At 32.7% G+C, this 26,912-nt stretch overlaps 4 protein-coding genes across 4 annotated transcripts; 2 read left to right on the top strand and 2 right to left on the bottom strand.

Moving 5' to 3' along the window:
* Window positions 1-2,389: 2,389 nt before the first annotated feature.
* Window positions 2,390-9,490, bottom strand: TRIADDRAFT_27621 (uncharacterized protein; the record flags this gene model as incomplete). The annotated part of the gene is made up of 33 exons (XM_002114093.1): window positions 2,390-2,452; window positions 2,611-2,698; window positions 2,789-2,948; window positions 3,054-3,150; window positions 3,240-3,369; window positions 3,444-3,547; window positions 3,649-3,728; window positions 3,795-3,897; window positions 3,982-4,053; window positions 4,163-4,253; window positions 4,331-4,518; window positions 4,587-4,706; window positions 4,792-4,893; window positions 4,982-5,065; window positions 5,202-5,264; window positions 5,351-5,431; window positions 5,514-5,624; window positions 5,725-5,800; window positions 5,912-5,970; window positions 6,067-6,174; window positions 6,272-6,384; window positions 6,485-6,614; window positions 6,709-6,833; window positions 6,973-7,102; window positions 7,256-7,297; window positions 7,418-7,531; window positions 7,647-7,799; window positions 7,954-8,026; window positions 8,118-8,237; window positions 8,350-8,450; window positions 8,534-8,618; window positions 8,792-8,898; window positions 9,266-9,490. The coding sequence occupies 33 exons, from the start codon at window positions 9,488-9,490 to the stop codon at window positions 2,390-2,392; spliced, it is 3,498 nt and encodes a 1,165-aa protein (XP_002114129.1).
* Window positions 9,491-9,965: 475 nt separating this feature from the next.
* On the top strand, window positions 9,966-13,770 carry TRIADDRAFT_58275 (uncharacterized protein; the record flags this gene model as incomplete). Its single annotated transcript, XM_002114410.1, has 16 exons — window positions 9,966-10,007; window positions 10,164-10,259; window positions 10,483-10,551; window positions 10,730-10,857; window positions 10,954-11,015; window positions 11,120-11,184; window positions 11,259-11,340; window positions 11,421-11,518; window positions 11,601-11,827; window positions 11,917-11,977; window positions 12,075-12,275; window positions 12,317-12,392; window positions 12,461-12,576; window positions 12,656-12,874; window positions 12,975-13,040; window positions 13,192-13,770. 16 exons carry the CDS (start codon window positions 9,966-9,968, stop codon window positions 13,768-13,770), a joined length of 2,187 nt encoding a protein of 728 aa, XP_002114446.1.
* Window positions 13,771-16,368: 2,598 nt separating this feature from the next.
* Window positions 16,369-17,112, bottom strand: TRIADDRAFT_58274 (uncharacterized protein; the record flags this gene model as incomplete). Its single annotated transcript, XM_002114092.1, has 1 exon — window positions 16,369-17,112. One exon carries the CDS (start codon window positions 17,110-17,112, stop codon window positions 16,369-16,371), a length of 744 nt encoding a protein of 247 aa, XP_002114128.1.
* Window positions 17,113-20,363: 3,251 nt separating this feature from the next.
* On the top strand, window positions 20,364-23,050 carry TRIADDRAFT_58273 (uncharacterized protein; the record flags this gene model as incomplete). Its single annotated transcript, XM_002114409.1, has 9 exons — window positions 20,364-20,451; window positions 21,182-21,253; window positions 21,853-21,922; window positions 22,062-22,149; window positions 22,250-22,327; window positions 22,434-22,505; window positions 22,631-22,683; window positions 22,753-22,846; window positions 22,943-23,050. The coding sequence occupies 9 exons, from the start codon at window positions 20,364-20,366 to the stop codon at window positions 23,048-23,050; spliced, it is 723 nt and encodes a 240-aa protein (XP_002114445.1).
* Window positions 23,051-26,912: the final 3,862 nt, after the last annotated feature.

Below are 26,912 nucleotides of genomic sequence, written 5' to 3'. Positions count from 1 at the left end.
CTTATCTGGTCTTAAGATGATTTTTAGAATACTCAGCGTATTCTTATTAAGGCATATACTTGATTTTCATTACAAAAGCACTAGGGCAATGTTTACGTGTTTCAATTTACTTTCGACATGTCTAAAAATTGTTTTGTATCAAATGATCTATTCATTCTATTATATTATGCCTAATGTGGGAAAAAATAAAATTTAAGATTGTTACCCATATGTGAAGCTGTGTACGATATAGCGACTTTGATATTATTAATAATGGAATTAGTCTTTGATTAGCAAAAAAAACATTATATATTAACTGTCCTAAAACTTCAAACCCCTCACCCTTCTACTCTTTAATATAGCCAATACAATTTAACTCCGTGCATAGACAAAAGGCTACAATCCATTTATCAGGCATTGTCATTTTAATTATTTTATTTTGTTCCTTGGTCATTGTGTACGGTTGTTTGATTAAATCGTAAGCAAGAAACTATAAATTTATAGAGTATTAGTACAGGATCACTGAACGATGCAGACATGCAGTTAATATTAAAGTAACAATACCCTTTGTTATTCGTAACGGTATCGAAAACTACAGAGTAAAGTGATGGATCAGTTCTTTAATTCTCGCTAGCTTCATTTTGCGAACTCAATTTTTGATCATCCAGTAGTTATTGTCTATATCCTAATGTGTTATCTTCAAGGGATATTCGTTATTATTCTGAGATATAATTATTAACACTCTTCTACAGTATTTACAGCAACGGATCGAAATATCGGTATTCTATTATTCGCAAGCATCCTCCTGTCCATTTCAATTATAGACGATACCATTTACCGGTTCAAGATCATTCGCTCCTTTCAGTTAATTCATTTTAATTCACTTACTTCTATGAAATGGATGGTTTAAAAGACAACAGAGAATTATCTGATGAGACGAAATTTTTAAAATACGGCATCAACGATTATCACTACCTAACACATGAAAATGAGGACGATAGAAAATCTCTTACGGTAGTTGTTCAGAGGAATATATGCTTAATCATAGCACTAATCGCGATCACATTATTATTTATAGCCATTTTCGTCATCTTAGTAACAATAAAAACGCCGACATCAGATCTTTCGCTACACCGATATTACAACCACAGCTGTGTTATAGTGCAACAAAGTCAAGATAGAACTTGGAAAAAAATTGATATTTGTAAAATACTATCGGTCTTAGTTATACTGCTAGTTATATTCCTATTAATAATATCACTTATAATATGGACTAGTTTTAAAAAATCACGAAGAGCCAGTCACGATAGTGATAACGGTAATGCTCGATATCAATTACTCGTTCCTAACATTATGAAAGAAAGATTGCCGCCGAATCCTTTTAGGCGAATAAATCAATGTTATTCACAAAGTGAAACGGAATTGGAACATTCATAATTTGGGCATCATAATTTTATAAAATCTCATGGCTGACATGTGGTAAACTATGTATTTAACTAGCAAGCTAAGATCAGAAGACGTATAAATTTGATCTTAAACGATGAGATAAATTACAACATACTGGTGTCATAATGCTCATATATATCACTTGATGACTTGTACGTTTTATTATATTATACCACAAGCAAGGGCTGAATGGAAGAAATTGTATCAATGACATCTACTCTAAAATTGATCGTATATGCAAGCCTAGATTGAGGGTAGTCATGATTAATTAAGCTTACGTTATGGATTCATATTAACTTTCGCTATCAAAGTGATCGGTTACAATGGTATAAACCCCTCCTTAATAAAAAAGGATAGGAAAAGAAAATGTTATAACTGACGCAATTTTATCCGTATTTTATTGGAATTAAATCTCCATGGTATCTGTATCTATTTATAAAAATAAGAAATATTCATGAATCTATGTAAAAAATTTATTCCTATGTCGACCAAATTTATTTCTACATGCTCTATGCCGACATCTGCCATGATGTAAAATAACAATACTAATAAGATACAATTAAGTTTAGTCAGCAAAGATATTTGTCTGACTGTACATTTCCAATGTATCCATAAATGTGTATTATGATATAGTAAATAATCTAGAATTGTTTACTGACAATCCAATTTATGCCGGAACTAACGAATTACGGATTATTCCATGTATATCTAACACATTACGTCTTTATTTGAAGAGCATACGTTTATATATTAGTATAACCTACTTTTAAAATTCAGGACTCACCAATTTACAACTAGGACACTATAGAATTACATCATTATTGATATCATAATCGAGATTTTAATATTGAATGCACTATATCGTTTAATCATATGACATTAATGCAATGTTACAAGGGAATCACTTAAATTTCGAAATAACGAAAATGTCTATATTGAGAACTAATGATAGCTGGTTCATTTCTTAGCTACTAACGTAGTGATAAAATTCGTTGAATACATAATCCGGGAAAATCGCTTCGATATTCTAATCAAATAATATGAATGATATCAAGCAATAAAAAAATTAATATTGTCTTACAAAGATTGCGCTGTTATCCATTAGCAATGCTTGTTTATAGCATACCGACAAAAATAGGTAATCTAATTATAAAGAATTTGATCTATCGATTGTTTTATACAAACCTTTCGAGGAATGTTAGCATAGTGTATGAAATTATCCAAGAATACAAAACAGTTCGTAACATCAGGAGATAAATCGCTACTTTTGGTCCTGCAATTAGATCATAGCAGTTATTTAATAACAATAGTTCAATGAGATTTCAGCTAAAATATACACATAGCACAAGGATGTAATTATTACGTGGAACTAGAAGAATCCATTACTGATCGTAAGTATTGAGCGATAAGTTGTAAAAATACATCAGTATTTTTCGTATGAAATTGCTGCAGTAATGTCACAATTCCTGCAACAAATGGGGCGCCGTCACAAGGATCATTTACTTTCTTGCAAAAGAGACCACCTGCAAAAGTGAAATGTAATATATTAAAAGAGGAAATGTTGAAACATATTACAATTTTCAGATTTGAAAGATGGAATACGGGCTAAATAAACAAAAAGCACATACCAGCACTTTTAACAAAAGTTAACTTAGGCAGCTGAGCCAGCACGAAGGAGAAAATGAAGAGTGATAAATGTGGGATGTTGTTCATGGTGACATAAATCTTGAAAGAAAAAATATTCTAAGCGCTAATTTGAAACACTCGTAATCAAGATCTAACCTCATTTTTCGAATTTGATAGTCAAAGTTTACCTTCTTAAGAGGATTAGCAATTCCAGCAGTTTCTAAGTATGTTGTTAATTCGAACAACAATGGATTATCTTCACCGGGATAGGGTAAATTCGGATCGGAATAATGTTTCTGTATATCCATTAGGATCGCTCTACATTGATTGTTATTATTATAGTAACAGTTATATCGATGGTTCAACTATGTTTTAATTTAGCTAAAGCATACTTGTTGAAAGTCTCTAAGCAACCAGATAACATCTTAGAGTCGAATTTACAAGAAAAATTAAGTTCCCGGAGGATTTGACAGCGAATCAATTGCATTTGTCCAACCTGTAACCGTTTAAATACCATGATTACTCCCATTAAAAGTTCAATAAACATAGCCATTACTCTAATCTAATATTCATTATGCCAATTATTGTTATATTCACCCTTAAAATGATTGCGGAATATAAAGGCCATTTTTTCTCGATTTTAGCGATGAAAAGAGAATAAATTTTTGACGCATTACCTTAAAATGAAATATTATATTAAGGCTTCTGGCATTATGAGTAAATAGATGTAAAGAGATAATTACCAACTAATTTTGTTGTTGGTTGTATTTGTTGGTTCAAAGAGTTCAACATAGTACAAAACATTCCATCTTTCATTGCTCTTTTAACGTGGAAAACTTTGAAATTCTGTATCGATCCAGTTTATCAAACAATTCCTAATTAGTAAGCAAATTTTATTTACCCTTTAAATTTCAAATTAAATCAGAACACCTGTAATTCCTTTACAATCATGAAGCACAATAGTCGATCAAGTCCTGTTAGTCCACAAGTACCCAGACTAACCTTAGGTGGATAAATTTTAAACAGTTAGGAGCACTTACTGTAAATAGTCATATCTGTGATATACTATAGCACAAATGACCTGAATATAATACGTTCCGTACAATAGTACCTGTAATTGTGAAAATAATTTAATATTAACTAGTTCTTCCTTTGTTTTCACGTCGTACCATGCATTCATTTGGTTGATGTAAGAGCTAGTTCTAAAAGTAATGTTAAAAATTTAAAACTCATTAACGTCTTCATTAAAGATACATACGACGTAGTATATAGTCCTTACCTGTAATCAGTAAATTTTAATATTTCTCTCGCTAGCCTGCCGATAAAGTTTACGGAACCGTCCCCCATTGGTGGATAACGTGGAATTGGTATAGCGGTTGATTGATAAATTGACTGCCAATCTTCTATCTTCTTTCTTAAAAAACTGTTACATTCTTGTTCAATATTATAATTGATAATCCTAGTGACCTACAACATACATTAGAAAGCGATAAGAAGCCAATGCCTCAACCTAGATATAATATATTCATAGTAACCTCTTCTTGCCATATCTTTAATCCATATATATTTACATAATCCTGGATATACTCGAACGATCTCTTAAATCCATCCATAATTGCTTGTAAAGATTTGAGACAGTGTAGTAGCTCATGTGCCTGGTTGAATCAAGGCACTCAATAAGTTATACTCGTAGTTAGCTATGGGAAGGAAAATCATTCTTCATAGATATAATGACAGTACCTTTGATTTTGGATTAAACATTAAGCCTTTGTGTAACGCAAAGGCAACCCGTAGTACTAACTCTTTCCGAATTCCATCCTCAAGTAGTTGCTTAGGATCGACCTCAAATTTAATGATCGAAAAGGATAATCTAAATATCTACTATATTTTCGGTCAAATACAAAAAATGGATTACTAAAGCAAGTTTTACTACCTTGATAATACCGACTAAAGTTGTCTTCATTAACAAGATTCCTTCCGTGTAGATAGATATTGAATGTGTCAACTTAGCTACCTAAATAACCAAAGAGTGAGAAGTTCATTTTGAAGAAGTGGATAACTTTTCCATTGATGTTATAATGAACCAGCCTAAACTCGGAAATACTACAATACGGTATAAATCATGTATAGTTTTGTATTGTATGCAATACCTTCTGTCGCTGCTCTAGTTGAGCAAACTCTTTCAATTTATCCTTATCGAGACGAGTAGGAAGCTGATTGCGATAGTTAAACAAAAATGTATATTAATGCTTGCATAATATGTACGAATACAATGTTTGTTAGTTTCATCTAAAAAGACTACCGGCTTTAGGTTCATAGTTTGCAATTTCACAATCTCTCCAAGTAATGCAAACATTGTCTGAGGTATAATTTGCAACACCTGTAATATAATAATTTCTTGAGTTTTGACAGAACCAGTTGATCATAGATTAAATTTACATCTTTGACAGCATATGAATTACCTTTCTAACATAAGATACAAGCTCAGCTGAATAATATTGCGAGACACTCCTAAGATCAGGACTATTACATTGGCCAATTCTAACTAAAGGTAATTCTAAAGCTGACGCAGCCTATTTAAAGTTATAGATCATAGTTTAATAACATTAACGGTTAAGTTCAGCATACATGGTCAGTTACTGTAATCATTTCAAAGGATTATATCCTACTAACCTTCAAGAAAGTAGCCCTTAGTTTAGTTACCAAGCTAGGATCTTTTCTTATACCTTTTTGCATTAGTTCGGTAAAGCTAAAAGATTCAACAAATTCCTAATTAAAGATCTCTTGCAGCTTATTTGGATAGAATAGATAAATAACATTTAACACAATATCTACAATTAGTAAAAAAGAACAAACATACTTGTCAATTATCTCCCATGCGTATGACATATCCGCTACAATATCTAAACTGATCAGGTTCTGAAGTTTTTACGACATTCAGTTAGTAGCAAGCACATAAGGGGATAAGGGGATAAAAAACAATTTCAAAAATTTCTTACGCTAACTTGTCAGTACCTCTTCCTTAATATTTATTATTCTAAGCATCTTGCGCAGATAACCCCCAGTCTCCGCTAAGAATTGCTTGACCTGCAAATTCGTTTCTAGTTGATGAAATTCTTGGACCTATAAATTGCCAAAATTTTCGATGATACTATTTTAGACATCGAAAATATTAACAATGGAATGGTTATTAAAATATTTTAAAGTCTTTTAATCATACTTCTTCCAGGGCCTGTATTAGTTGAACGATCTTTCTACCAGCAGATGTGGAATCATCATAGTTCAGTAAATTAATCTGATTTTTCATTTCTGTAAACCAAGCCTGTAGGCTAGCTATAATTAGTTTGTACACCGCGATATATAAAAGTATGCCATTAATCAACATGACAACTGTATACGTGAAACAATGTCTAAAAATCGAAAATCATCTAACCATTTTTTTCTATCCGAGCCAAAGGTTTACTACCAGAAAAAACTTCGCCAAGCTCTTCCATTCTTTCAGAACTTTCCTTTTTACTCGATTCCCATTCACTTTCTTTCTTGGAAAGCATATTCCTAAACATCTGCAATTAATTGTATGTACGAAGAATTAACAAGAATAATGTATAGTTTCTCGTTTCTGGCTAAATGAAATACTGCATCCCATTATTCTCTGACCTCTTTAATAACAAATTCGAGCTGTGAAGTGTCAATTAACAGGTCAAACAGAGATTTAGGGCTAAATTCAGATCCAACTATAACAGCTTCACGTAACTGACGACATTTCTTAATATTATCTGCACCTGATTTGGAATAGAATGGTAAGAATGACAATCATTATGAAACATACAGCACTGGCACAAGGCGAATAAATGCAATCATATATTACATTCGCTAAGCAATTATCAAAGTAAATTAGTAACTATTATAATAATTACATACCGACATCAGTAATGTGTAACATTATCCAGCGTAGAGTAACGTTACACTCACGTATAAGGTGCATTAATTTTGGAATATTATCCAAAACATAATCTTCAGTTAATGCACCTTCTTTTAAAAGTTTAAGAACCTTAAATTAAATTAAAATACACTTTTAGATTTTACAACATAAAGTATAATTCTGGTAAATTCAGTGTAATTCTTTACAATTTACATTAGCACAATTGCATTATACCGCAGGCCAACAATAAAAGGCGCAACCTAATCTATTATAATTACGCACCGATGAATCTAAGGAACGAACACTTTTACCAAACTTTACAGCCTAGAAATATATAAATAATAATTGTAAGACTAGCTGCTTCAATTTTAAAGACTAATATTATTGATTGTGGAACTAGTAATCAAAAAATCAGCGCTAATTTTAAGGTTAGCATTTTCTTACAAATTCTCTTAGATTTGTCTGTGCTATGGTGTTGCTAAGAGCAGTTTTTGCAGCTTTATAAGGTTCCCAAGCTTCTACTAGATTTACTAAATGTCCCATATAGACATTTATTACCTAAAGGTATTGGAAAGAAGAATATACGTATAATAATAATCGGGTTAAGTAAATGGCCAAGAAAACACCGTAAAGCCATGGTATTTCATAGAAAGTATATCCAGTATTATTTTACCCAATTATCAGGAAAGTGTTTATCCACTATCTCTCTCATCTTTGCGCTTTCGTTATGTAACATTTCTGGAGCAAAATATAAGATAACGTACAACATACGCGCTTGATTTGCTAATGCAGTACTGCGATGTTCAGGTATCGGGTATGAAGTAATCTGTAATGTCATAAATGATGCATGAGCTCATAGATTATCATTTTATTGATAGGAATAACTACGTTAGATCGCTGTGCCAGATGAAATCAACATACCATCGATAAAATTGTTCACTACTAAAAAAGAGGCAACAAAAATTCTGGCTCTAATTTACCTGATTATAAATATCATCTGATCGTAATCTTCCTATTAACATTTTCGATAACTCATTCGGTACAGGTACACGCCTAAATACAGGTTGCAAAGCTGTTTGTTATGGATTACTCATCTAAATACTGTATAATGGGTACATTGATGGAAAGAAGTATTCTATCAGACCTAAAATATTCTTCTGGATACTTCGATGGTCGTTTAGCTCCAGGCGCACGTGAGTAACCAGTACTACGTAGTAACTTACAGACATCATCAATATTGGATTCAGCAGCATCTTTAGCGGCGCTATAATTGAGTAAATTACGCAAGATTTTGTTGTCAATTGCTGCATGTTCTAGCCATACAGTTTTAACGTGATTGAATAAATTAGCAAAAATGAAACATTTAACGGCCTTACCAGTATCGGTAATATGATACAAGCAACCTTTCTCGAACAGTACCGTCGAATTTCCAATCGATGGTTAGCAACATAACACCATAGAGATATAACGCTTCACACTAAGAAAGCAATCATCCAATAGATCACGTAAGGCCAATTCAGTATCTATTATAACAAGAGTTAACCTAAGAAATTAACTTACCATTAATTGTTTGCCATCGATATTTAATAAGACACTTTCTAGCGTTTGCTGAATAAATATTCCCTCATTTAGATCTTCCAAATAGCTATACAATATCAGAAACAGTATCAATTTACTAAAAATTATAAGATTACTTTATTCACAAGATCATTCATTTTCTATTGCAGTCATTTTCCGTTTATTACGATGCAACAGATAATTCAGTACTTTCTTTTCATTCACGTCATGCACAGTCAAAACCAGTAGGATGCAACATACCTTTTTAAGTCGGTAACATATTTGTGCACACTTTCAAACGCTAAATAAAATCTAGTTAAAATTTCCAAGTTATTATCCCGGAAAGCTTCATCGAAATCTTGTAGTTCCTGTAAAATTAATCATGACAGTCATTAATATCTATCTGACTAGTATAGTATTTTGGCTATTACTGTATAATTATTCTACCTGTAGACTTTAAATTACAATATTAGGACCTGTCAGCTATAAGTAAACTAGGGTTATGCCATGATAGTCGTGCATGTTTTACTGTCCTAATTACGCTATGGTAGTGTATCATATTCTACTTTCTAGAAGGATTGACCAAGTGACAACAATCTTAACGATTTAGAATTGGATAATGATAAAACAGTTCATCAGCTATCCCAAGCCCTAACTATAATATATGTATACATATATACATGTATGCTGTATACGTATACAATACTGCATCATCAATCATTTCTGCGTACTTACAGGTGAATTCTCAATTTTCTTTTCGACATATTCTGAGGTCTTAAAATAGGAAAAATCAATAATTATATCGCCATATCTCTCTCTCTCTTCTCTAGTTTCTAATTTAAATACTGCAGGTACAAAATCTGATAGTCGCAATAACTCGGCAATAATTGCATTGCCACGACTGACAAGCTTTAACAAAGTTTGACCGCAAGAATTATTTTCAGCTAGGAAGTCTGCCATGTTAGGTCATGTGATTTACTACTGGATTACCTAATGATCATGCCCTTAAAACCCGCATTCATGCGGATCCGGTACAGTCTATAGTTTCAATCACTGTACACGCTAGCGATGGCACAATGTCCTGTAGTCTTTTTCTATGGAGCTTTATACGCGTACGGGACAGCACAGTACAGTTCAGTAGTACAGTACTGTAGCTTCGTTATGGCTAGATACTGTACGACACGAATCATAAATGATATACATTGCTTTGTATAGGTTACAAGCATAAATAATGTCATATGCCTAAATTACTGACTACAGTACTGTATGTACAGTGTACAGTACTGTTTGTACAGTGTACAGTACAGTATTGTACAGTATACTGTACTGTAGTAATTGTAAGTACTGACTGTACTGTACAGTACTGTACGAATATTCCTTTCGCTCCATTTCAAAATTCTAAACGCGTTAACAGCTCGTAAATTGAACTGCAAACATGGCTGCTGATAAGAAAAGCGATTTAAAACTGACGAAAGATGTAAAATTTGACTAATTATTATATGATTATATCGAATATTGCAAAATAAGGATGTCTACGTTACACAGTGATACGATATAAATTTAGCAATGCAAAAATATCTTGTAAAAGTAATCGTTGCTATTGGAAACTACAAAACAACTTCATTGATTCTAGGAATCGGATCGATTCAAGAAAGCGTTCGAAAATGAAGAATTTCGTAAGATGTTTTTTGATTACGCAAAAGAGATATCGGATCCAGAAAATAGAAAGGTAGGACTATATACTGTATGCAGATACAATATTGCATAACTAGCAGCTCTCTTCTGTGCTATTCTTATGTTGAGCAGTACAGTCGAATACAGCATGACATAAACACCAACAAATTAAATAACCTAGGTTGTTGTGACGCAAGTCCATGTTTATACCTCCATCATCGTTACATGAGATACATTGCCTGAATAATTTTAAAGCATTTATCAATTATTACCTATAGAAATATGAAGAGGAAATTGCCATGATGGAAATGGAACGAGGAGTCGATGTTAAATTTCTCCATCCTAAAGTGCGTACTGTAAACACCCGTGTTAATTATGTTACAAATTATTATTAAATAAATGATTAATGATATCATGGTAAATGTATGAAGATTAATGTCACGCATGTATATATCAACTCATCGCTAATTAGGCAATGATAATACTAGGCTATATACTCACTAATCCTTTCGTTCATCATTATAGCCTGGATTTGTTGTCAAGACAGCTTATAAAGACACGAAGAAAAAGGTATTAATTAATATTGCTTGGTCAGATGCAGTTGCAAAAGCTACAGCAACTTCAAAAAAAGTTTCTCCAGACGGATCCAAAAGGTAGTCTATCACAAGTTATTAGCCCTGATTTAATATCTATTTCTACACTATTCTATAAATTTTATTTTATTATATAATCAATTATGCATAATTTAGACCTGGTCAACAATGGTCAATCCCATATAGTTTAGCGCCCATTCGAGAAGATTTAGATAAAGGTATAACTAAAACACTTTAAATTCAAAACAGCATCGATGTTATGTTTATTTCCACATACCAGAAAAATGAAAGTACGATAACTTTCTAATATCTTTGCTAACAGCGCACAATAGCTGTGATGTCTGTGACGCAGTCTTCCATCAGGAGATTTATGAAAAATCTCAAAATGTAAGTTCTATCATCATTTTGTGAATTAGATCTTTATGCCTGGTCTATTCACGAAAGGTTGTTACGTACTGTAGGATCAAAGACTGAAGCAGCTTCTGATCGATACGGCTCTAGATGGTATTGAGAGAGAATTCAAAAAAAAGCTAGATAGAAAAAGTAAGGCACAGGACAAATGTTAATGAAATAGCACGTGCGTGAGTCGTTATAACTAATTTCTAAAATTAAATATATTCTAGACTTAAAATTTCCAAAATTAGCTTACAAGGGAGTCCCTTCACCCACTGTCATAAGGAATAAATCAAAAGAGGCATGTATAGCAATTCTCACCAATGAAGTATTCTATACATTTCACTAATCCTGAATTCGCTTTGATAATTATAATTAATGATACAGCCTAATAATAATTTTTTGCTCAGTATGCATCTTTTTCATATCTAAATAGACACCGTACACCACCTGATGATCAAGATAGTCCAATAAAATTTCCTAATCCTTATAAAGCTGTGGACGAACTGAAGGAAAGGCAAGAACAAAGAAAACACCAAGCTAAGGATAATAGCAAATCTAAGCAAGACCCTACTGCCCCTAAATATACAATTGTTCAACGCAGTAATTTTGATTTGAAAGATTATCGTGACTCTAGGTAGAATTTACCATTTCTTTAATACAATTATCAACCATTTTAGGAATAATTTTGTAGCGACTCATTAAACCAAGTTACGAATTTTTTAGGGATTCTGCTCCAAGCACACGACCAAATGAACTTTCTGTTTCCATTGAGTTACCATTACTAGTATGTTTTACGAACTCTGTAATCATACTGCAGCAATATCCGTGGATATTAGGAATTATGATCGACAATAATATGTATCAAATTATGCATTTAATAGGATTCAGCAACTGGATTAGATCTCGATGTCTTCGAGACCTATATAACGCTGCAACATAAAGATCCAAACTATAATCTTAGTGCTGCGCTTCCTTATCCAGTTGATACTGATAATGGCAGTGCAAAGTTTGATACATTGAAAAAGTGTCTTATTGTAACCTTACCCGTCTTACCGAGCAAAGAAACAAATAATCCAGTAACGGTAAATTAATTACAACGATGACATTACCGGCTAATATACAGTATATTGCTAAAACGTTAGCATTGTCTTCCGTTGCATTACAGATTCAAGACTCATCGGAAAGTAAACCAATCAAAAGTATGCTAGTTATTCTTTCTTACTAGCTTTGAATGGACTTACTAATGAAGATTATTTTCGTTTACCAGATGAAGTTAATAGCCCACAATATACATATTCTCAAACTGACGATGAAGTTGTCTTTGTAATTCATGTGCAAGATATTGATTCATCTACAATGAAATCCAAATTTTTAGAACGACAGGTAGCTTCTTTCATCACCGTATTCACTTCTTACATGTTCATATATATGTTACTTATTAATATCGTCGCTATCTATTTAGTTCTCATTAGAATTTTCGGCTACAGAAGCAACTAATACAACTGAAAGAGAAATCAAGCATTTTTCTCTATACACTGAATTTATTGATGGGTGTTTCAACATTAATAGTTGCAATATTGATATAAAGCCCTACAATCTAGTTGTTAAGTTAATTAAGGATAGTAGTTATAAATATCAGTGGTCAAAATTTATGGCAGGGATATCACCCTGTGAATTAGAGGTAACTTATTTGCTATACATAGAGATTCAATAGATACCTTAATGGCATATATATTGAACAGTGCATTGTATAATAGTAAAATTATTCTGATCTCGCGTAGGAAAAATTTTTTATAACTCCAGAAAATATTGAAATGTTATCACAAGAGAATGAAAATGATAACTGGGTAAGTTTACGGCATATGCCGCGAATTGCTTTTCTTTCCCTAGTTCATCTTGACTAAAAAGCTGTGCGATAATATTACATCTCATATTGCGCTTGTCATTTCGATTATGGCTGAAGCTTGATATAAAAATTTCTATATTTTACTTTATCAGGCCAACGGTAGTGACTATAAAGTGGCAGCAGAAGTCGCTGAGAAAACTTCGGAACAATTGGTAGTCAATATTGATGTGGAAAAAGTTAAAAGCAGTATGACTGATTCTTACGAAAAAGACGTTACCAAATCCTCTGTTGACCACAACGGTGATCAAAAATCTTATAAAAACGAACAAGAAATTAGTAATGCAAACAAAAGTGAGGAGAAAATAACACTTGCTACTTCAGAAAACCTTATAACGAGCAGTTCTGCTGTGAAAGCCACCCCAAAAGATGACTCAATTTCATCAATAGACGATTTAAAATCTATCGAAACATCGGTAGATATCCGTAATAACGATGCAACTAAGACTAGTCCGGATACGAAAGTATTAATATCTCCTGTTGAAGATATTCCTTCGCTTACCAGTGCAGATGATAATGAAATTGTAAATAAAGTTCTAGATAATGATGACAACTCTCAAAATCAGCAAGCTAAAACAAATTTAGACTTATCTCAAGCTAAAACCAGTATTCGGATTACTAAGGATTTATCTTCAAAATTTAAGAATAATTTAATCTTTGAATTAGATGATTAATCAGAAATTGCTTAAAAGCAACACTTGTTTTTAGTGTATTAAGACTCTCTAAATTCTTATAACACGTACCGTGTAACATAGGTATCTAACCATCTTTAATAATAAAACTTTGAATTAGGACCCTCAAATAATTTATCCGATTAACGGATTCAATTGCTGTGATAAAAAAATAATCTTATAATGTCTAAAAATAAATACAGCAATTTCAATCGTAACCTTACATTCGCTCATTTAACTCCAGGAATAAAAAACATTTACACATACGCGTACGAGTATATTACCTTTCCTACAATCTTATAGTATACGCAGATCATCAAATAAATAATATTCGGATATCAGATAGCTGGTGAATATGAAGTATAAATTTAAATATTACGATTTATAAGACCTAGCTAGAGTATATAAGCTCAATCACTACAATTCTGATAATGAATTAGCCTAGATTTCTGACGGAATGTTTCAATTAATGAATTTTTGGTAGCATTTTTCACTTTCTTAAAGCAAATTCAGGCAAGAATAATCTTCACACGTAGCCTTGTAAGTAGAACTAGGTAAATTGATTATATTAGTAATGCTGTATACGAGTAAGCATTAATTTGTACAAATATGAACCCCATATTATGCTTGGGTATCAAAATATTTTACTCAAAGCTACCGCACAAGTGCAACAATTATTGTTTATGTTCATTACGGCGAAATCGAATGCCTGGTATAATTATATAATTTTTGAGGTATTTAGACCGCAAAATACACATATAGTGTAGTGTAAACATAGGAGCGCTGTATCCTGTAGTGATATTGATTAATCCCATGGCAATCGTCAAAACCACTAAATATGAATAGTGAAATTACGAGTATACTCATAATGAAACGAATCAGTTAAAGGACTAACTTTAACTCTAACATCATATTTCAATTAAAGTTATGTAAACTTTCAATTGAATTAGTGAAACATTATATTTTCTAGAGTATCACGTAACAAATTTTGAAAATATAGAATAAGACGTATTAATACTCGTAAAGAATCTGAAAGAATGGTAAAAAATTTTGCGATAGTATGTTTTATTATATGATCATTCGTTGCAATATATTGGTTATTGTATACCGATAGCAGTTCATATTGAAGATCGCAATTGATCTGGGTCAAGATCGATTAATAAAAATGAGAGTAAGACTTTACATAATTAATTACTCTCCTTGAACTAACATTCTACACTACTTTTTAAAATAATTAATTATGTGACAAGTAATCGTTTAACGTGCTTATGGTTTAAAAAATTCATTAAGTGTTCGTAAGTTATATAAAATAATGGGCGATTATTTGTATAATGATATATTAATATTATTTATGGCATTGATAATATATATATATATATATATATAACACTTTATACAACGTCCAGTGCTTGTAATGAATAGATTTATGATAAATTTTTCACAGCATTAATAGATTATCATAAATAGCTTATAGAGGATAACAACATGTAATGGCCTGCATAGGTATACCGAAAATTGATAAACCGCAAAGGATATGATCTATCAGCAAAATGATAGCTAATAAATAACATAATGCATTGGATACATAGTATGTATAGTAGTTTGGTTAAGTAGAAAATCATTAAACTACCATAAAATAATACATGATAATTGCAGGCTATTAGGATCGATTTTAAAGCATCGAGAATAATTAAATGCCAATAGATCTTTCGAATCTCCTTTCGGAGAAGTTTAAAAGTGCCGTATTCAGTTACTACACTTCTTGCCTCAGTTCGTAAAGAGTTCATTCAAATATGTTGAAAATTTCGTAAAAGATTGGCACTAACAGTGAAGTTTTCGGTTATACATCAGCTTTTCAACTGGTTGAATGCAACATTGCTATTATCAGCTTTTATGAATGCTTATATAATAATGAATTTATCAAATCAGTACATATCGATTAGATTACTTTTATAGAACTGGCGACGTACCAAATAGAATCTGGGCTTTGAAGTTTAGATTGATTAATATTCAATTTAGTAGTAATGATGTATATGTACACTTATTGACTAAATATACGATCGTATTGATTAATCATGAATTTTTATATTCCTACAATAATTACAAGGTTTACAAATTTAGAGTACATTAGATATCAACATCAGTTACAAGTAAACTTAGTTTGTATCAGAGACGTATAATGTATACTATACTGCATTTGTTCACTTTTTGTGATAGCATTTTTATATCTGATGTAATATTATTCCAACATAGATACTCTATATGTAAAAGTACTCAGGTACGTCCACCTAAATAGGGGATGTACGTAGATTTGAAAATTTATATTACTATTCATAAGTGGCTGATTAAAATAAATGCCTTAATACTAACTATAGTTTAGCATAACATGAGTAATTTTTGAATTAATTCTAATTCTAATTGATAAAAATCATTCCGTTTCTTTTCGAGCTAAGTTAGCTCTTTGAAACATTTCGATAAAATTCTTTACCAATTTTTGATATGGTAGATAATATGTTTATAGTGAAAAGAAGAAAAGAACCTATCCATCAGTGATGATTTGTATTGTTATTATCCGCCACCATAATTATTAGTTATTCAAAATCAACATGGTTTATAATACCAAGAGTATTTGACCGGAGCAGTTGATTTAAATTGTGTTAAAATATTCAATTCTGACGTTGTTCTTGGTCGAAATGGTTTAAACGATTTTTGATGACGTCGAGTAAAGTGATGTGATGCTGATGATGATGACGATTGTGGTGGTGGTTGTGGCTGTTGTTGATGATGATGATTATCGTTAGTATCATCGGCAGCGTAATCAATCTTGATAGCAGGTGGGAGAATTACTGGTAGACTATTTACTTTAATTGGATGGCGTGATAATGGCTTGGTAGAAGTTTGCGATGGTTTTTTATTCACATCAATACTACGACTGCGTGATAAAGACCGACTTAGACTAGGAGGATCACTAACTTTAATCATCATGCTTTTTCGTCGGATGTGTTCATTGCATAAGCTAACTAATTCTTTAGGAACAGCTTGCCTATTTTTTCGACCATTTAAGTAGGCTTTTTGATTTCGTTTCACTTGATCACTAAGGACCGATATCGATGAGGAGTTGTTGCCATCATGATTGTTGCTATGAATACATTGATTTCTGAGATTAGGATCTGGTATAATTTGCCACTTAAAATTAATTGGTATGGAATAGAGCTTACTATAACGATCATCATAATTATGATCAATTATTTCACGTTGTTCTTGATCTCTATCCTTTTGACTTGATAATTTATACAAACCCGATTCATGAAAGTGGCTGCTGTTGTGTTTTATCGTCGTTGTCATGTTAGAAAGGCTATAATTTTGATAGTAATGCCTTTTAACCGATAAATTTCGAGACGGTATTGGCTTAACATTGATATCCGTGTTGAATTGAACTTTGCGATTTGGATGACTTATATGTAAGCTATCCATTGGTACTAGTTATCGATTGATCAATTATTATAATTGTCACAGTAGTTAGTTGATTAATTCTAAGTAAAAAGAACTCGTTTGATTGTAATGACTATGTGATTTTCTCTTTTCCCTCTTTGCTTATCTCTACTTACACAGTCCGGCGTTACACCAATTCTTTTTGTCCAATAAATATTAGGCTTGTAAGTCTCACTTGCTGTCCATATTTTCTCTTTAATATAGGGGACAAAATACGGTCATGATATTAATAATTAAAGCAATCGAATCGTACTCTAGCTAATAAACTTCTGTCGTAGGTTTAGAAAGGTAGACAACTTGCTTAGCGACAATGAGACGATTTTTGTATTGACTTCAAAATTTTTTCAATGCATTGTTATTGTCTAAATTGAATAATAAGAACTTCTTGTATTATAATTACTGAAATTTGTTGATTTGTCTACGTAGTAAAATGTTGGTGCGTTAAAAAGATTTAATATGATAGTTGCGCCTTATATCCTACACAGAACGATAGAGTAGACAAATAAATCAGGCAAAAAAATAGACTATTGTTCAATACTTTTTTGGACAAAACAATAAATAAAATGTGGTGTATAGTATTATGATGGTTATGAATGCTTGAATGAAATTCAAGATTATACTGGAATGGGTCTATCTCTACCTAGCAACTCCAAGTTTGAGTAACTGATATAACTCGATGGAGATACTGTATAATTAATCAATATTTTACTATTTAGCACATTGTCGCTATTAGTACAATGATAGTTTAAGAATGATTAACATAATAATAGCATTCTTCATATTATGAAAAATGCTAGCTATTATTGGTTCATGGTCATAGCGTTTAACTAGTACCAGTAGTAAAATAATCGATAAATTAATATACAGTATACAGTAAGATGCTGTTGATAGGACAATTTACTTATTCATTTTTTATGGAATATCATTTATAAATGTTGACTAATCACGATTGGCAAAATAGTTTCGGTTAACATTGCTAAGTTGATGCTTTGTATTTGTTCGCCTTGAAATTCGCTGTAATAAGTGGATCGATCCCTAAACTGGCACCTGTTATACAGTAATTACGAATAAATAAATAGAAATCGATTGTTATTTTACTTACATACTCTATATGATTAATTAATTTAAAACTAGGGGTGTATAATCAGTAGAAGTTCCATCTCTCTCTCTCTTCTTACCGCTATTACTATACACTATCTATGAAGGAATGAGGGCTGCAATCATTTCTATGGTCGTCTCAATCTATATACATGGCGAGCAAATTTACTCGGTTATAATATAGCCGCCGGGTCTGTTTTGCCTAAATTGACTGACGTGTATTGTATCTATCTACAGTATCTGCCTACAATTGCATCAGTTATCGATTTACCCTACCAATAAATGCAGTTAACTACATTTTGCATCTATTAGCAAACGGCTAACAGAGTTGTTATATTGTAATACGCGAAGCTCATCTTATAGCATGAATGAATTGTATTGAATTTTGGCTCCATGATAATCAAATAATTGTCAGCTAACTATTTACTGGAGATTTTACTATATCATTAGCGTATCTAAGACAATTTGACGCGGACAATTTACCGCTGTCCAATGTAATAGTATAAAATGAAAACAATATCAATCTCGATTTGATATTACGAGAATGAATTGAATACTTTACAGCGTTCAATCCTATACTCCTTAAAATTAATCGAATGCAGTAAAGTATATCTGTTTTGATATTACGAGGGTGGATTGAATATTTTACAGCATTCAATCCTGTACGGCGTAAAATTAATTGAACGCGGTAAATTATCCGCTTTCGATCATTAAAAGCGTTATACTAATAGAATGACCTACATTGCCTAATATTAGCCTATGCCTAGCATGAAGTTCAAAATGATAAATCGATTACTATAGAACCAAAATGCATCAAGTATTAGTTGATGGTGTTCTATACTTCTATTTATTTATTTTTTTTTTATATATTGATATGAACTATTGCAGTCTGCAGTTCTTCTGTCACGTGAATTGAAAATAATCGACACATCTTCCAGTACTAGTAATGTATGTGTCATATGTACATTAATATACTGAAGGTGTTCGATTAATTACTATACTGTACTTGTATGAAAGACGTTTCTCCGTTTGCGTAATACTCGTGGTAGAGAAATTTTGAGCACCTCGAGACTGTAGTAAATTCTACAATTGTCAATCGAACGGGCTAGTAATACTAGGGATAGCTAGATTTTGGATCACCAGAAAATCAACCTTGCTCAAGGTATTTCTTATTACATACGCATGGCACATGGCATTACCATGGCTACGTAGACTAAAACGAAGTGTTGGAAGTTGGAGCCAACTTGGAACTCACTGCACCGTACCCATGCCCAGTTGGAAGCTTGCCCTCAAAAATCTCGCGCATGCCTGCTACTATAGAGACCTCTCTACTACTAGTTATACTGTTCTGTACCATACTGTAGACTAGTCTAGATCCTGTTATTGTGCCATCCTGTACTGAGCACAGTTTTTGTATCACGCGTACTGTGCCTGATTATGTACTGTACACTCAGTGTACAGTACTGTATTTAGCACATGACGTAATGTCGTGGCCTGAAGCCGTAAATAAATATCTGCGGCTCCAACAGTACAGTACAGTACAGTACAGTGTACAGTACTAGAATAAAGCCGTCTACCGTAGGTACTGTACAGTCTGTACTGTACGGTAGTGTACAGTACAGTGTACAGTGTACAGTACTATGCTCTATAGTCTTAAGTATTGTACACTGTAGCTGCAGATCTGATGATAATCAAGAAATCTTGATAGCTTCCATCTTGATACTGTTATTTATCTACGTATCTATCCAAAGCTGTCAAATTTTAATTTCTATTTCTGTACCAGGTATTTCATCGGTAACGCCAAACTGCTTGGAAAGTAGTTGAAGATCACTACGATCTTGATAAAGTGTAGCAGGAAGCAACCCTTTCATGTGTATTATCGAATGACACTGTTGATCGATACTTTAGAACCTGTGGCAAAAATAATAGTGTGATCATTATTCTTCAACAGTAAATAGTTATCATTATTATTTCTACAAGCAGCACTGTTCTACGCAATCATAATAATGTCAAGGGGTGATTTTGCAGCCAATTCAACATTTGCTAATCAACCGCCAGGTTATGGAACGTTAGGTGGACAAGGATACCTTCCCGGTTCGTATGAGCAGTTGTTTTAGTAAAACAAGTGGATAGATTATAATGATAGCGGATAGGTGATAAAGCGACCGTAGTTTTTGAAACTTATCCTTCAGCAATACTCTGCAATAATGTTTCATTTATACGCTGGTGGATTGAATCCTCGCAATAGAATTATACCAAACAATAGGCTACAGTAATAGCGGACAGAACTCTGTTGCAGTCTAATTATATCAAGAGTTACCGGATTGTTGAAAAGATGAAATACTTACCAGTACATTACTGTACACTATCCAGTATACCGTGGTGTAATAATTAATGATGTTACGATTTCTACGTTTCATATCTGCAACTTATACACATACTGTCTCTTTATTTCCAAGAGTACTGTATGCTGTTTTATGGTGAAGTAACTTAAAATTAAGATTAAGATGTAATACTTACTGTATAAGTATATCGCAATTTACAGGTTGATACTATAGTTTTGATGCGGAGAATATATATTGAAAAGCGAATTACAGTATATTGCAAATCCTAGGATGGCTGCGTATCACAATACAGTAGTACCTACAGTTAATAATCTTTCCCTAAGTAAGACTTATAATACTGAGAGATCTTGCTGCATTTACATCATCATACTTGTATTTGTAGGTACTATAAAAAAAATTGACTTTGTAATATCGCAATTGTCAATTACACCCTGACATCCTTTCAAAATTTTATTTTATTTATATATTTCCAATATCAGGAAGAGGAAGAAGTACATTTAATACCATTTCTCAAAACATTTCATCTGCTATTGCTGAAATAAATAGAAATGGTAAGTATTATCTTATCAGATGTTGATCATCTACAATTCTCGTTCCTTATTTACTAATATTATACCTTTTAATTTTCTGATACGTGATATCTTAATATTACAGTATAAATTACTGTGAATTACAAAGAAATTTGAGCTACTAATTAACCGCAATAGCGTACAGTTTTCGCTGCAGTTCTATACTATCTACAAATATCGTTCAGACTATAGCAAAACTAATATCTTACAGTAACAGTCTACAATCTCCTTTAATGAACAGCAATGCAACTGAGAGAATACAACTATAATTAGATATTAGATACCTAAAGTCCTTATATCAATGATGATTTGCACTTAATAAGACTACTGTATAGGAGAATAAATACAGAATCTACTTGCAACGTTTGACCACTTTTATGTCAGTTGTAAGAGTATAATAAATTACAAAATTTTTAAAACAGACTATTGAAATACCATACCATTAATATTGCAACCTTTTATCTCTACAGTGCAAAAGTCTAATACTTTGTCATACACGTGCAGTATATCGTCAATTTTGGAATATTAGGAAGGGCTTTCGTTAATATATAATTATTCCTTTATGAATCTTTGTGCTATAGTTACTTCTCTCAACCGGCTCTCTAAGCAACTTGGAACTACTAGAGATGGAACCGATTTGCGTGTAAAATTGTAAGTTGGTCGGATATTGCGGCAAAGTACTTTCACTCATTTCAGCTATACTGTCAACGTACATTTTATAACTATTAAAAATAATTGTAAAAACAACTGACAAAATCTTCCCAACTACTTTTAAAATTACCTCATGTAGGCGTGATATGCAACAATCGACTAATGCTACCATTAATGAGACAACAAGATTAGTTAGGGAATCATCCTCAAGTTTGGACGGTTTTGAAGTTGGTCAATCGCTCTGATTTAGACCAATATTTGCTATTCTACAGTATGAAATTATCAGTAAAGTAATAATATAAATTTATCACTACATATGTCGACTAGAAAGCGGAAAAATTAAGATTCGATAAACTGAAGAGCGATTTTATGACGGCCGTTAAATCCTACAGCACTTCGCAAACGGTAATACTACCAAGTACCAATAAGTTAACTATCAAGGATCGAGTAATTCAGCAAAAAGAACACTATAGTTTTAAGTATTAACACACATGTACTTTTTCTAATCTAGAAAATTGCCGAAAAGGAAAGAGCTACTCCTCTATCCTCAAAGCGCAATTATGAAGTCACTCATAGAGGCGAGGTTTGTTCAAAATTTAATGACACAATGACTGAATAGCATTTTACGCCAATGACATGGGAATGATGGATAAATATGAAACTACTGCACGTAGTAGTAAATGCAACTGTCTTGGCATTTTATGTTAGGATCCCTACTTGGCAGAAGAGAAACAAAGACTCGTCGAGGAAGAAGACAGAAGGTAATATTTGAATTTACATTAATACGTATAGTAAAATGGTGAGATTGATTATAAAAATTATTGTCATAGACAAAAATTAGATAATTTAAAAATGCAGCAGCAACAGTTAGATGAAGATACTGAACTCATTGAAGAGAGAAGTAGGCAAATTCATGCGATTGAGGTACTATACAACTTAATTGACGAATTGCGTAATTAGTTGCAATTTCCAATTGTATTCTCCATTTACTGAAATTGCTTTTGTCCGGTATTTCTCAAGGCTGATATCATAAACGTGAATGAAATTTTCAAAGACTTGGCTGTAATAGTGCAAGAACAGGGAGAAGTAATCGGTACATTTTCAAGACATTTACTATTAAAAAAGTAGAAATAAAAAAAGTACCTCGTCGTGGACTATTAATTAACTTATATCGCGATATATCAATACTTTTAGACTCTATTGAAGCCAATGTAGATAGAGCGTCCAACAACGTCGTCGGCGCTAACGTACAACTACGCAAAGCGAGCCAATATCAGGTAGGGAGCTAGTGATACTAAATTGATAACTATAATCATAGCATAATATGGGTGCTTCTCTAATATGCGTACTTTTGTTTAAATTATAGAAAAAAGCAAGGACCAAAATGTGTTGTATAATCGGTATTCTTTTAGTTGTGGTCGTGGTCGTAGTCGTTATCGTAGTTGTTTCAGTAAAAAAGTGAACTCAACTTGGTAACTAACCATTTAATGTAAATCTTTCAACTAATTCATAGCTATTGTGATTGATAAATGTTCTGATTAGAATTTAGAAGGATAAAAGTTAAAATTATTACATGCCAGAAAGGAAATTTACTTTAGCCATTCTACGTATAAACACTGTAATTTTAAGAAAGAACCTTGCGGTACACCTATATTGCAGTCTTATGACAATCCACGATTGTGCAGTACTGCTGCTATATTTCGTACCACATTGATTACTAAAGTGGAAAGTTCAAACTTTCAACGATTTTCAATATCCTTGATTTGTATTGTCTATACTAATTGATACTCCGTGATTAACCGAAAGTGTACAATTAAACTAAGATATATATATATTACAAGAAAAGCAAATTGTACGCATACAAATGTAGTCGGTTGAATTAAATTTATTTTCAATTAATTTTTGTTTCTTTACACATAATCGTCAAATTCAAATATCCCTGAAAAAATAAGAGTCGATGTTATCCAAAGATGCATGATAAATAAAGTACGAAACCAACACTATCAGAATCATCGATAATATATACTATACACTACGTATTAACCTTTTGGCAATTCCATCTTCTCTACACAATCTCGTCAGAGCATCATCAGCTTCTCCCTATATCATTAAAAATATTACACGTAAATTTTAGGCAATTTAAACTCTCGTATAACAAGATAAAGCTGTAATATGACAAGCGTCACTATCGATATTAATTTCATTTAAGCAAACAAGCGAAAATAAATGTAGTAAAAGATTTAGTACAACCCTTACCATAGCTCGTGTACTGCCACATACAGCGTAAGTTTTAAATTTACCATTTCTGATTATGCCAGTTTCTTCATCAACCTAAGTAATACCAAAGATACATCAAATATAAATTATTGGCCTATTTTGATTCAAATATAACTGAATTGTGCTCAAGTAAAAATGTAAACTATTTGCAGCATAAAACTGCACATGAGAAAGAAATGTCTATACCTCTGCTATGTTAATCTGTACGGCAGCATGATCATTCGCAGGAATAATACGGTTGGTGACGGAACTGTCAAGCACATAGAATGCCAATATGAATTAATTAGATATTACATGATACCAACATGGTTCGTACGTACAGCAGTGTTGCAATCCCACTAATAATTTTAAAATCAATTTTATACTGACGACGATGAATATTATATAGTACTGTATTTGATTATACCATAGAGAATGTTTTTACAATTTTCAAAACAGAGACTACGAATAGGTCAACGGATGAACATACTGTATTATTACAGAATACGAATATAGCCTTATCGGTTTCGATTGTAAGTGTTAATACGCTATTAAACTAATTGAAGTCCGATTATCAATATATTCTTCATGATATGGGTATTTTCTACATGAATAAGTTCAGGCTTACCATTTACGGGGTAAGTATAAATCAACGTAATCGCCGGCTTCGTTTTGCATTGTCGTTCAATCGATAGGTTATCTTTTGAAGGGTAGTACAGAAAAAAGTAGTGAGATTCGGTATCTAAAATAATGGAATATACTCGTACAGATCTATCTGTAAAGATTTCCATGTAAACTAATGGTTAACGGGGTACTTTAGTTTACTGTACAATCCTATGTACAACACTACATGTACAGGTTGGTAGTTGCTATGAAACCTCCACTAAGATTAAGCCTATTTCATTGATATTTAAAGTCATAATCAAAGGGCACCATCTCTATTTTTCTTTTAGTAATGCATCTATCCTAGAAATAGTACACAGTCCTGTGATATACTTTTACTTCAGTAAAATAATACGCATAAAGTGTCTATCGACAATTCTAATCAAATAACTTCTGACAACACTACGCTTGTAGATCGGAGAAACGCCATCAATACAGAAAGTTGGAAATGAAGATGGTCGAATATCATCAGAATAACGGTAAATAACATCCATTCAAAAAAGCCTAAAGCAACATCAAGCACTCTAATGGTGTTATAACTTATTCAAGATCGCCTACAGCATAGATCTGTCTATTTGAGAGGTTAAAATCAATTTTTACAAGATACCTTAACGCAGAGATGCAACCTTCCAATTCGGTGGGACGAAAAGAACTGTACAGAAAAACGTGGCTTTGATTCAGGACAATTTGCGCCTGCGTGCACTGTCCGAAATAGCGTGAAGTTGATCGTACTGTACCGTCCAATGTAGTTTGCTGTTTATTTTATTATGGACTGGAAGACTGGAATCGTACACCGTACTGTACTATATACCACTTAGTGGCTATACTCGCTACTTTTACAGCCCACTTTGTACAGTACACTGACAGTTTTGAATAAATAATTACTATCGTTAGAGACGGAGATGTACGGTGTAGTTAAATCTTGCATGATCAACAGTATCATCGACGCTGGCATTTTTACCAGTTGCAAGCTACTCCAAGGTCCTTCTCCCCTTTAGTTTTAGTAGTCCCTAGCTCCCAGCATCTCCTGTAAATTAGTGTACAGTACACTATGTACAGTACAGTCCTGTATGCAACGTCCAATGACATCCCTGGTCCAGTGCCCATGGAACGAATAGAACCCATACAGTTAATTAATTAATTAATGTGTGAAACGGCAAGACGGCTTTTTACATCATCTGTCTGTCTGAAGCTACCCCTTCTGTACAGTGTACAGTGTACAGTACAGTACAGTACTCCAGTGTATTGTACGGTACCATTGCCGTACGGTATCGATACCTTACCGGTATAGGATCGATATACTGTACTGTACACAGTGGAGGCCTTTGACACCCAACCTTCTCGTTTGTACGTCAAGGAGCTGCCAACTGGAGCGAAATTTCTACGGCTATGGCTAAGAATAAGAAGAAAGGTAACCTGTTTGACATAATATTAAGCTAGATTATGACCAGAATTCATAAGTATATGCATCAGTCAACTTATGAATCTCCTGCCCTATGTCTTTTCGTTGTTCCCTTTGAATAAGCAGGACAGTTATGTGATAAAGTTCATCAATTTCGGTACTGCTGTACCAGAGCTATGCTGTAATGCAGAGGTCTGCTGTATAGTAGAATTAATTAATAGAGTGGACAAGACTAAATTATATCATTTTATATAGTATTCACGGTCCTGGGATCATCATCATGATCAATGGACTATGCATCCATTCCATGGTACTGTATATAGATTTATTTCTTAATATGCATAAGATACGCATGGAATCCCTGCCTGTGCACCACTACTGTACATTGTACAATCGATAGAATTCGACGTTTATTAAACACTGCCTTTTACTTAAGTACAACCTACGTAAAACTGAATGCTATTGTAACAGTTCTGACTGAAAATGATACTATTGTTACTTGCTAATGGTTGACATACTGTAGATAGGTAATAGTACATGGCCGGGCAATTCTTAGTACTACAGTACCTCGATATATAGCCATATCGAGCATATAAAGTTGAGCAATGCTCTGTAGAGAGAATATAAAATTCCATAACGTAATGAAACTATTACATCCAGCAGCAACCA

Source organism: Trichoplax adhaerens, genomic scaffold (assembly GCF_000150275.1).
Source record: "Trichoplax adhaerens TRIADscaffold_7 genomic scaffold, whole genome shotgun sequence".
NCBI lineage: Eukaryota > Metazoa > Placozoa > Uniplacotomia > Trichoplacea > Trichoplacidae > Trichoplax > Trichoplax adhaerens.
The sequence above is the reverse complement of the archived record's forward strand: the minus strand, read 5'-3'. Positions and strand labels throughout refer to the sequence as shown.